The sequence below is a fragment of the Melanerpes formicivorus genome, unplaced genomic scaffold (genome assembly GCF_026170545.1).
Source record: "Melanerpes formicivorus ecotype bairdi unplaced genomic scaffold, bMelFor1.0.p_v2 SCAF_8, whole genome shotgun sequence".
NCBI classification, from domain to species: Eukaryota; Metazoa; Chordata; class Aves; order Piciformes; family Picidae; genus Melanerpes; species Melanerpes formicivorus.
This window is the reverse complement of record NW_027142360.1, coordinates 17,481,429-17,493,795: the sequence shown is the minus strand read 5'-3', so window position 1 is coordinate 17,493,795 and position 12,367 is coordinate 17,481,429. Positions and strand designations below refer to the sequence as shown.

General features: G+C 44.6%; 1 protein-coding gene across 5 annotated transcripts in view; it reads left to right on the top strand.

Moving 5' to 3' along the window:
* SYN3 (synapsin III) overlaps positions 1-12,367 on the top strand; it is a 261,375-nt gene that overhangs the window by 109,778 nt on the left and 139,230 nt on the right. For all 5 annotated transcript variants that reach the window (XM_068142332.1, XM_068142330.1, XM_068142331.1 and 2 more), the window contains one exon: positions 9,472-9,628. In XM_068142332.1, the coding sequence (XP_067998433.1) occupies positions 9,472-9,628 (157 nt within the window). The remainder of the gene's footprint in view (positions 1-9,471; positions 9,629-12,367) is intronic.

Sequence of the window (12,367 nt, the reverse complement as noted above, 5' to 3'; positions counted from 1 at the left end):
CTGGACAACTTTCTTACATGGGGAATACTAATGTCTTTGGGAGCATTTCAGGCTTTTAAGGATATAAATTAATCATGCACCAGACTCCTCTCATCTCCTGTCTCCTTGTGGAGCTGGCTCCTTTACCATTGGGGATGATTATTCAGGGGAGAAAGCATTTATTTTTTTTACTGTCTGCATGGGACCTACCACAGTGGCAGCCATACCGCTTACAGTATGACATGCAGATTCGCTGTAATACCACAGTACAGGCAACAGCTCATAGACCAGGAGATGGCCAATAGAGACCTAAAATGGGGTAGACCCTTCCTAGACCAATGGCCCTGGCAAATGGGGAGGAGTGACAAAGCTGACAGCAGAGAAAGAGGAGCTGAGTGCTGTGAGCAGAGCCTTGTTGTGGGGAAGGATCTTGGCCATGGAGTGGCGTTCAGTCCTACAGGCTTTGTCTGAATTTTGCCAGACTGTAAAAAGAAGGTATGTGTCTTCTTGTCATGGATAATATGTCCTTGTCACTCAGCTGTGGTGGGGTCAGTGAATGCTCTGGCTGCTCCATACAAGTCCATTTGTTCCTTTGAATAACATCGACTTTCTTGCTGGTTTCAGCTGATTCAGTGCTTCTGCTATGCTTTGCACTCTGATAACAGTATGACAGCCTGTTGAATCATTATCCCAAGACCTGAAAGTGCTCTTAGCCCAATGTATAATTTTTGCACTGCAAGCTGCAAAACAATCACAGCATGGATTGAAAGGACTCAACTCCTTTCACATGGGATGAACAGGGAAGAAACTGGCCAGACCAGAAGTGTTTTTCCCGCTGTTCAGAGCTTGCAGACCTCAGGAGATATCTACTGTGGCTAAAAAAGATCTACCTGCTCCACGATGATGTGAGACTCTAAGTCCAATAAAGGACACTGTCCTCTACCATTTCTTCCATCCCAGTAGCTTCACTCACCCCACAGGGCCATTGACAATCCGCTCTCTGAAAGAGGCATATTCATTTTCTAACCTACAGAGGCCATGTTTTCTCATCACACAGTAGCTGCATGTTGCTAGGAGATGGATATATTGTCTCTTGAGGACTATTCATTCACAAGAGTTGGTGGTTTCTTGCAGTTCTACAGGGATAATATCCCTGGAAGTCATGAGAGTAGCTAGTGCTCCTGGACATTGATGTAGGACATATTGGTAGGCAGTAGGTCTCTTTCCAGCTTCTCATATTCCAGGAAGCTTTTGTCAAAGGGGAACTTTAGGCTCTGTCTAGTCCCTATCTTTAGTTCTACTCTTGATGTAATTGGAGTCCTTCTTTAGAATGTCTTTTTCTACTTTTTTGTTGCTTCTAAAGCAAAATTCTACAAATTTCTATGAAGATGCAGCTGGGAGGGCAAAAGAAATGCCAAAACTAATTGGAGAGTTTAGATTTCTAGAAGCCAGGAAGAAAAATATGTTGAGCACATGGTTCTCCCAAAATCCACAGGATGTGCCACTTGGTATAGCACAATGTGCTGTGTATTTTGGGCAATATTTTTGCATTGAAGGCACAGTAATCTATAAATGTGTCATAGCATCAGTCAGGGTTGGAAGGGACCACAAGGATCATCTAGTTCCAACCCCCCTGCCATGGGCAGGGACATCCCACACTAGATCAGGCTGGCCAGAGCCTCATCCAGCCTGGTTTTAAGCACCTCCAGGGATGGGGCCTCAACCACCTCCCTGGACAACCCATTTCAGTGCTTCACCACTCTCATGGTGAAGAACTTCTTCTTCACATCCAGCCTGAATCTCCCCACCTCCAGCTTCATTCCATTCCCCCTAGTCCTATCACTACCTGATATCCTGAGAAGTATAGAGGAGATATAGAGGAAATGTAGAGAAGTGTATGTAACAGCATGAAACCTTTTGAAAGTGCATTTTAAGCAAAACACAAGGTGCTAAATGACCTTTTCCCTTACCAAAATACCCTGCAGAGACAATGGCCAGAAGTTCTTCACAGAAAGAGTGATTGGCCATTGGAATGGGCTGCCCAGGGCAGTGGTGGAGTCACCATCACTGGAAGTGTTTAGGAAGAGACTGAATGGGGTACTTACTGTCATGGTTTAGTTGATTAGATGGTGTTGGGTGATAGGTTGGACTGGATGATCTCAAAGGTCTTTTCCAACCTGGTTAATTCTATTCTATTCTAAACAGGGTAGATCCTGGCAAGGTGCAGTTACACATGAGGCAATTAAACATCTCCAGTAAATATTTATAAACCAAGAGATTATTTTCACGGGGGGAATAACTTACCATCCTCTTTCATTAATGTGTCCTTGCTTCTCACCTGCCAGTTTCCATCCTCTTTTTGGGTTTGTTTTTGTTTTTTTTTCTTTTGGCTCAGCAGGAGATAAAAAAGAGAAGAGAGGTTGGGGTGTGCTTATTTGCGTATTCATTCTTGGTTGCTTCCACCTCAGCTCCTGCTGCTAAACAGCTGCTTGGAGGCCAGCTTCTCCCTTCAGGGTTTACTGATCTCCCAGATGAATAATGTCCCCCTTCACCTCCTCAGCAGCTGGTGCCCAGCCGACATGCAGGCAGGATGCTGACAGTTATTGGGAAAACATTTGGCATGCAGGCAGCTGCCAAAAAGCAAAAGTCACTCTGAGCAGACCAGGGTGGGGAGCATCTCAGAGACTAAAATACTCCCTGGCCCTTTTCATATTTACAGTAATTCCTTCCAGTAAAAATGTGAAGCCAGGCCATAGAACACTCATTAATTAGTTAATCCTGGACTGAACACAAGAATGATTAAAGGCTGTTGTAGATTGTTTCAGTCTTGATTGGCTTTTTCATCTTTTTTTCCATTTCTGCCTTAATTCATCTCCTTTCTACATGGGTTTTTACTAAGCCTTCTTACAGGGAGTGGCAGCGTGGGCCAAGTCCTGCTGCACCTGCACTATACTGGTCAAAGTGAATCTTCATTAATTGCCTGATACTGGGACAGAATATAGCCTCAGAAAGCTCGTGGCTGGCACCAAGTTGAGGGCTGGGAGCAATAGATATGCCAGAGGACAGAGCTGCCATTCAGAGGTACCTCAACTACTTGCCAACAGGAACCTCATGGACTTCTATAAGGACAATCACAAAGTCTTGTGGTGAGGGAGGAATAAACTCAGTACTGCTAGGAGGCAACAGCTCTGCACAAAAAGACCTGTGCCCTTGAAGGGAAGAAGCCCTGTGCCTGAATGGGCAATATTAACAAGTGTGTAGCTAATGAGACACTGTCCACATCTGGTGTATTGTGTCTAGACCTGAGCTCCTCTGTACAAAAAAAAAAAGGCATCGACAAACTGGAAGAAGTCGAATGTAAGGCCATGAAGCACCTTGAGCTGGACTGAAGACAGCCAAGGAGAGAATGAGAGATGTTATTGTTCTGTCTGTAAAGCGAGGCTGAGGAGCATCCACCTACAGGCATCAGGCAACTAAGAAGAGATTGTAGAGAAAAGTAAGGCAGATTCTTGCTGAAGGTGTGCAGTGAAAGGAGAAGAAAAAATAGACAATAGTTGCAGCAGGTGAGGGAAAAATAATAAGGAAAAAAATAAAGAAAAAACCAAACTAACAAACGACCACCAAAAACAAACACACACCACACCTCCATGATGAAGTGTCCAGAGAGGCTACAGGATCTTTGTCCTTGGGAACTCGTAAACTTTGTGTTGACAGGACTCTGATCAACCTAATGTCATTTTAAAGTTGCCCTTGCAAAGAGGGTGTTGGACCAGATGATTTCTCTCTCTGATCTAAATGACTGTGTAAATTTATTCTGTGATGTTGAAATGCATTTGGATTGCTTTGGGTCAGAAGAATTTTGAATGCAAGCTACCGCTGGAAGGTGTAGTTGCTACTACTTCAAGGCATTGCCTGGGGCCACGTGTTTTCCTTGTCAATCTACAAGTAAAATATAAAGACTTAGGAGACTGCCACAGTACAGTTTGAAGTGTGTGTGACATACAATTTTATGGCTCAGTGACCATTGCTCTGTGGCTGAGAAGCAAATCAGAGCATCTACAGTGCCAGTATATACTGGTACTGGTCCTACTGCAACAACGATTCCTGGATCCTACTGCTCATCCCCCTCCCACCACATATTTTTCTCTGAGCCATTCTCTGTTACAGTGTCCCAGAAGAGCCCTTGCTCATCTTCTCCAGCCTGGTAAAGAGAAGTCACCCTTTATTTTGTGTTGCTCTCTTGTTGCTCTAAACCCAGCTGTGTGTTACCTTATTCATGTAAGCAACCATATTCATTCTGCCTCTGAATAACTTCATTAGGGTTTACTTCTTTCTGTGAAAAAATATGACAAGAACTTTTGACTGAAATGATACTTCCTTTTTTTGTTGAGCAAATTTCCCATCTTACCTTGACATTCAACATAACATTAAATCTAACATCATGAGAGGCAAAAATGTCATAGATCTCATATTACTTCTCAATAATTCAATAACATAGTATCATAGTATCATTCAGGGTTGGAAGGGACCACAAGGATCATCTAGTTCCAACCCCACTGCCATGGGCAGGGACACCCCACACTAGATCAGGCTGGCCAGAGCCTCATCCAGCCTGGTCTTAAACACCTCCAGGGACGGGGCCTCAACCACCTCCATTCCAGGGTTTCACCACTCTCATGGTGAAGAACCTTCTCCTCACATATAGCCTGAATCTCCCCACCTCCAGCTTCATTCCATTCCCCCTAGTCCTATCACTACCTGACAATACTATTAACACCTGAGTAAAGCACAAAAAGAGGTCACTCCTATTTCTAAATGCCATTTCCTAGTAGCTCTCAGACACCAGAGGCACTGCATAGTCAGAGGGATCATTATGCTTTGCAGTTAGCTGCAGCCACTTATGCCTTGGATTTGTGCGTCAGAAGCTTGCCTGAAGGCTACATTAATTACTAGTAATGCAACACTTGTTGCATCATATTGCCTAATTATGCACTTTTCTTCCCCTCCACATCCTACCAAGCAGAGTGGAAAGGCTTTGGAGATAACATAGTCAAAATGTGTTGGCCACTGGGAATTGTCAGAAAGCTGCATAAATCTGCCCAGAACAATGGAGGGTAGACAGAACCTGAAGTAAGGATTTGCATCTTCAATGTCAGGGGAGATCTATTTCTATTGACATGAAGGCTGAGGTGTCTTGTAAGACTGACAGCCTTCAAGAAAGAGAGCAGGAGAGTCCAACCTGCTTTCACAGCCAAGCCTTTGGCTGCAGTTGATTATTCACAGTGGAAGAGATCATTCAAAGATATTTTGACAACATAATCTGTTCTTGTGTGTTCTTTCTTCATGAAGCTTCCTGAAGCTTTTTGTGCCTCAGTGAGAAAAGATGAAGGACCAGGAAGCAAGTCAGAGTTAAGGCTACATGCAGCAATAAGGAACAGAAATCACTTTAAGGCATGAAACCTCCCATCAGGATTTGCTGCCATCATTTTCTCTTCCCCAGAGCAGGCCAGGGATGTGATTTCTGCAGGGAAATGTTATTGATGATCTTTTCAGAGCTGATCCTCTCCTTGTAATTGGAGTTAGACCCATGGTCACCAGTATAGCTTCTGCTGCTCCTGAGACATTTAACTTCTATATTTGACATCAGAAATCTCTTAAAATGTTTTATGTTCACTCATTTCAGACAAAACTACTTCCAAGACAGCGAATGCTGTCACAGATTTAAGAGTGTATGTGTCTAACCTAAGAAACTACATCCTGCAGTCAGATCTCTTCCTGTTAGTAGGCATTTTGGATCTTTTATACTTAGGTTTCTCTATATATACCACGAACAAAGAAAGAGGCTGCTAAAATGCATTGGAATAAGTTGAAAAAGAGTTAGTAAAATATAAACACTGTGTCATAGGCCAGGCTCAGGACTGGCAGCATTAGCAGCTTCCTAGCCAGACACTTATCACTCAGTGGTGGATGGCTCTGGTAACCACTGGCCAGTCTCAACTGCCAGGAGGAGAGGTAGGCTGAGCAGCTGCCATGGGCCTTGGCTAACACCTGGGGCAAGGAGACAACTACTGCTAAGGCAGAAAAGCTTCTGGGCACATATGGGGAGCTGCTTTACTCTGGGGGTGGCCAGTTCACCTGAGCACTGCTTGGAGCACTGAAAGGCTCATGCAGTGTGTGACTGAGGGAAATGAAATCTGACCAGCTATTTTAATCTGAAAATGAAATGTTTCCAATTTCCTGGATTATTGTTGGTTTTAAAACAAAGGATCCCTGTATCTGGGTGCCACTCTGGGAGCATGTTACACACATTTTAGCAGCCTTTGTTTTGCCAGGCAGTGCTAGAAGCCAGACTCTAAATGAGAACTGAGTTCCTGGGGTCTGAGAAAGGGCTTCTGTAAAAGAGTTGTGGCCAAAGACAGGCTCCAGCTTTCTCCAGGAAGTTTAATCCATCTGGCTATCACGCTAAAGAGGGTTCACAGCTTCAGCTTGATGTCTGCCATGCAGCCCATGAAGGACACTGCACTAACACAGATCACAGCTTATTAGCAACTTTTAAAACCTGTGGTTTGCTTTTAGTTCCATTTACCTATCCCACCTCCCTCTTCATCAGATGTTTGAATGGGGTTTTCTATATTCTTTCTGTGACCAAGCCTATTCCTATGACCTGTCTAGCAATGACTCTAGGTACAGTTTTATTTAAGACCACTCACAGTCACTGCCTGGACAGGTCTAGTAGAGAGGCAAGGTACATGCTCCTGCCATGGCTCCCCTAGTCCTGACAGACTTGTATGCTTAGGACTTCAGCACAGTAGGTGCTGCAGAGTGTTATAAATGTGGGACTTCTGCTTGATTTGTCTGTCTACTAAGGGTTTCAACTTTGTGCTGTGGGCAATGCTAGTGAGTGGGGTCCAACTAGCTATTCCAAATCCAAGGCTCACTATGTTAGCTTAGGCTTTACAGTCTGAGAATGAGATTGGAAAAGTAATCTTCTACCAAAAATGCAAAAATCCTCATGTGAAACAATTAAACTTTTGTCTCCCCAATCACTGGTACCTCCAGTTATGCAGTTTTCATGTCACCACTCCTACCATGACTATTCATTTTGCTTTTACTGCCTGCTATCCTTCCCAGCCCCTTGCCTCACGTTTTGCCACTTGTCTCTGTTTCTCCAAGGCACTCCAGCTGATGTTTATTCGCAGCTAGTCCCAGGCCCTGCACTCCTCTGCCTTGTTCTCAGTATCCATGGGAACATCTTCTTTGTCCTGCAACTCGAAACAGGGATTCAGTGTCCACCTTCACTTTAGAGATCCACTCCTCATCTACTGCATGAGAGAGTGCTCTGCCCTCCCATACCACGCAGAGTTTGAAAACAGGCTTTTCTACATTAAATCTGTATTCTTGTGTCCATCTTCTAAATTAAGAAGCTCTTCCTTTGCCAGGACCTGAAAAGACATGAGCTTTTTTTTCTCAACTTTTGGCTGGCAGAAGTAAAGCCACTGAAGGCAGTTTCCCAGCCACTGTGTGTCCTTTCCCCTCCTCCAGAGCTGGCCATGCTCATTTGCATGCTTCCTCCCCACCACAGCACCACCTCCCTGCCCAGGGTGCTGGGAGAGGTGTTGAAGGGCAAATACTGCCATTAACCCTGGGGAGACTGAAACTGTGGTCTGAACCATTGCTGTGCAGCTCCAGTAAGTGCTATTCCCAAAGTCAATCCTTGGCAAAGACTTAAGGCATAATAGGGACTTTTTTTTTTCCTTTATACCCCCAGAAAGCTGAAGGACACACCTGAAGTTCTTGTCCTTCCAGGCACCACAACTGTTTAGTAACGTAGCACAGATACCAGGTCCTGGTCCTAGGAAGCTAAGTAATCCTTCCTGGGGACCTTTGTCTGTCTCTGGGCTACTTTCAACACAGCAAATCCAGCAAAATGGAGTGGTTCAAGCTTTCCAAGATTTGTATTCACTTGCTGTTTCTCAGCAGGGGGGGTCACTGCTTGCCTCACCCCCATTGACACCCAGGAGGTCCATAAATCAGCTGCACAGTGATAGCGCAGCCCTTCCAATGCTCATTATGCACCTCGCTGCTGGAAAAAAGTGCCACCTTTGGTGCCAAGTACATTAGGGAACATGCCTGGGTTTAAAAACACTCCATGGGAGGGAATCACAACCTTTCCAAAGCTTGATTTCTTGCATCACAAAAGCAGAGCACGCTCCTCACCATGTCTCAGGCGATAACAAAAGTCCAAGGCCACCAAGCAAAATGAACAGCTTTAAAACAACAAGGCTGCATTGGGGTTTGTATACAGTGCTTTTTGCCACAGTCTGGTCCAGAGTCACCATCTCAAATTTCCTTGCCAGAATGATGGAAATATAAATAGGGGCTGTAAACCCAAAGTATTTCCAGCTCATATATCCAAAGGATAAAAATTATAGTCTCTTAGCAAGGAAAATGTTCGAGGGTAGTGAGGTAATGGGACCTGGTTACAGAGCTCATTTCTCTGAAAATCTTTAATACAGCCTGGAAATTTTTCCAATGTCCTTGATCCAACCTCTGTTAAAGTATAGAATAATGCCCTGTTTCGGTGGAAAAGCCCCTTCCATGCCTTCAAGAATGAACTGCTGAGCTCCATTTTGGGAATAGTTTCTTTCCAGCTGCTGTTTCCAGAGATTCCTGAATGGCTCCAAAAACACAGCATTAGCAAGGAACAAAATCTGTCTGTTTGAAAGATAATCCCTTGCCTGTTGGCTTACCTAGAAAGGGCCTCACTTCTCTGTGCATTTGCTGAGAGCTGCTGCTGTTGAACCCTAGGAGTCCCAGCTCCAGTCTTGCTAAATAGTATTCTGGAAGTCCGTGTCATGAGTCACAGCACTGGATGAGGGGCTCTGCTCATTTGATTAATTACATTACCGTGCCTGCCCTTTACTTGTTGACTCATAGCCCTAGGAGCCTGGGATGTGCTGCATATGTAGTAAACTGATTAAAGAGGGGAATGTATGTCAATGTACGGATGTGTACGAGAGCTTTTTGAAATCCCTCATGATCTTCCCACCCACTGGGCATTGCTTCAATACTGAATTCAATCATCAGGAAACAAACTTGCTCCCTCATCTGCATTGCACATTGCAACGAGCTTGCCAAATATGGCCAAAATTTCACAAGGAAAAGAGAATCCCCCCACCAGTGAATTTATGACCCTTGGCTCTGCCTGTGGCTTCTTCCTGTGCATGCTTGAGTGACATGGAAACTGCAGCAAATCTCTTTGGCCTGTTTCTACACTCTCACACTTGCAGCTATGTTGGATTTTCCCCTTTTATAATGACTGGAGGTTTTTGTTTGGTTTATTGCCTTCTAACGCAAGCAACTCATGATGAGAGGAATAAAGAAGAGCAATAGATGTTAATGAAAAGGGGGAGGATGGAGAAGAAACAGAGGGAGGCTAGAAGTGATGCTGAGCATTTGAAAGTAACACGTCACTCCCTCCATCTCTTCCAGGTCCTTCAAGCCAGATTTTGCCCTGATCCGGCAGCATGCTTACAGCATGGCACTGGGAGAGGACTTCCGCAGCCTCATCATCGGCCTGCAGTATGGTGGCATCCACACCGTCAATTCCCTTTACTCCATCTATAACTTCTGCAGCAAGCCCTGGGTGGTAAGTGATGATATAGCTCTACTGCATACCAGCACTGCCAAACAGATGTGTGGTACCAGCAAAGCATCAAACTCAGCTTTCAGTCTGTTTCATAGCAATTTGTCTCTTTCAGTTAAAAATCACCATCTAAACGAGCTTAGGAATCCAGCTGGGAATTCTGGCTGGGGGGAACCATCAGAAGTGCTTGTTTGGTAGCCTGTAGTAGTATGATGGTGTTATTTCCTCACCCTGAGGAAGAGGTTTCACCTGCTCCAGACTCTAATGTGTCACAAAGAGCCAACAGTACAATAACACACAGGGTTCTTGGAAGGCAGAGTAGATGAATAGCAATAAATTTATAACAGCAGATCAATAGGAGGACATCTCTTTTTTGACTAAACCACAGCAACACTACCTTAAAAGAAACTCTTTTAGAGGGTGTCTGAACTACACTATTTCTAGCATGTTTTATATAGATGTATGTTTGTGATGGCCAGGTAACCCAGGATAAGACTATGATTATCCATTTCTTGGGAAGTGCAACCTGCACTTGTTTTCTCCTCTTTTCTCTTTCTACTTTTTCTTGGTGCTGCTTTGTTGTGAGGAGATTGGCTGAAAAGAAGAAAGGGAAGAAAGGTAGAGAGATGATTTCTTTAACACCTAGGTTTACGAGGGAAAAAAGGGAACACAGAATGACAAAGACTTTGGAAAGAGGCAGAAGGAAAATGGAAATTGTGACATTTTTCAGCAGTTTCAGAAGGAAATACAGGATTATGGCCACAGAAGGAAATACAAGATTTTGGCCACAACAACCCCATGCAGTGCTGCAGGCTGGGGTCAGAGTGGTTGGAGAGCAGCCAGGCAGAGAGGGACCTGGGGGTGCTGGTTGATGGTCGGCTGAACATAAGCCAGCAGTGTGCCCAGGCAGCCAAGAAGGCCAATGGCATCCTGGCCTGCATCAGGAACAGTGTGGCCAGCAGGAGCAGGGAGGTCATTCTGCCCCTGTACACTGCACTGGTTAGGCCACACCTCAAGTACTGTGTCCAGTTCTGGGCCCCTCAGTTTAGGAAAAATGTTGACTTGCTGGAATGTGTCCAGAGAAGGGCAACAAAGCTGGGGAGGGGTTTGGAGCACAGCCCTGTGAGAAGAGGCAGAGGGAGCTGGGGTTGCTTAGCCTGGAGAAGAGGAGGCTCAGGGGAGACCTTATTGCTCTCTACAGCTACCTTCAGGTTGCAGCCAGGTTGGCACCAGAACAAGAGGACATAGTCTCAAGAGGCACCAGGGGAGGTTTAGGCTGGATGTTAGGAAAAAATTCTTCACAGAAAGAGTGATTGGCCATTGGGATGGGCTGCCCAGGGAGGTGGTGGAATTGCCATCACTGGAGGTATTTAGGAAGAGACTTGATGGGGTGCTTGGTGCCATGGTTTAGTTAATTAGATGGTGTTGAATGATAGGTTGGACATGATGATCTCAATGTTCTCTTCCAACCTGGTCTATTCTTTCTATTCTATTCTATTATCATAAAGTACTGGTTCATTGAGACTGCACCTTGGGAACACCTTGAGCTAAGTCAGCTCTGGGGAGAACAGGACAATGTTTGGATATTTTGCAGTGGGACCATTCTTCATCTCTTCAAATTTTGTGCTGTTCACTTGGATATCTCAGAAAAATCTTTGAAAAATACTGTCACTGGTTTGTCTCAGTCCTAAATCAAAGTTTGTAATAGATGCCCAGATCTGGTTTATGACTAGCTCAAAGTTGTCAGGAACTGTAGGAGCAGGAGAAGCAGAGGAGTAAAGCTTGGCCATCATAGCACTTACAGGAAGAAGTCAGATGTTGATATCACCTTGGCGTCCACATCTGAGGCTTCCAAGGAGTTTCATCCCCAAGTGCTGTCTCTGCTCACTGATGCTCCTGAAGTGGAAATCTACATGCATTGTCCTAGGTCCAAAGCAGGGACAAGGAGATAGAACTTTCAAAAATGCCCCCCATGGAAAGCATTTTAATGCTTTTAGAAATTCCCCTAATTCATGGCACAGATTTAGCTTAGGGTGAGACAGTGTTTATAGCAAGTGGTAACTATCTTCCTCATTACATAATGAAGTCCTTTTTCGTTGTTCTTTTTCTCTTGGAATAAATACCCTATCAGTCTTCAGTGTGTTGATTGGTACTTCAACTCCTGCTGAGGTCTGTCGTGACTCAGGCTTCTATTTACATGACTCTGCAGTGTCAGATTTGACTCATGTCTTACTAAAAAGGTACCAGTGTCATAGACATAGTCTTCTCAGTTTTCACCCCTTTTATGACATTTGGGAATTACATTGAGACTAAAAGCAAGCTCCCATCTGTTCCAAAAGTGCTGCAGTGCAGGAAGGAGAGCAGTGAGGGAAGTCTCACTTTTCCACCACTGTAAAGGTGGATGGTGCACATTTCGCCTCAGGGTTGTTGAAAACTGAAAGGGGAGGAAGGGAAGAATCAATAGCAAGCTCAGTACAATACACCTTTGCGGTGGTTTTCACAGCTGGTCCTACACATATGAGCTGCAGCCTCAATGACCAGAAAAAAAAGCTCCTCACTTACTCTGGCTTTTGCTGAGGAAAAGAGACATGTGGCCTATCACATCTGATTTGGGGGCTGATAATTTTCAACTCATGCTTTGTGGTTCCATGTCTGATGGTATGCAGGAGCCTCAAGATGTGACAGACCTTTTTTTAGGTATCTAAAATAAAAGAAAATTAACTCAGCACCCTGAAGAGAGAG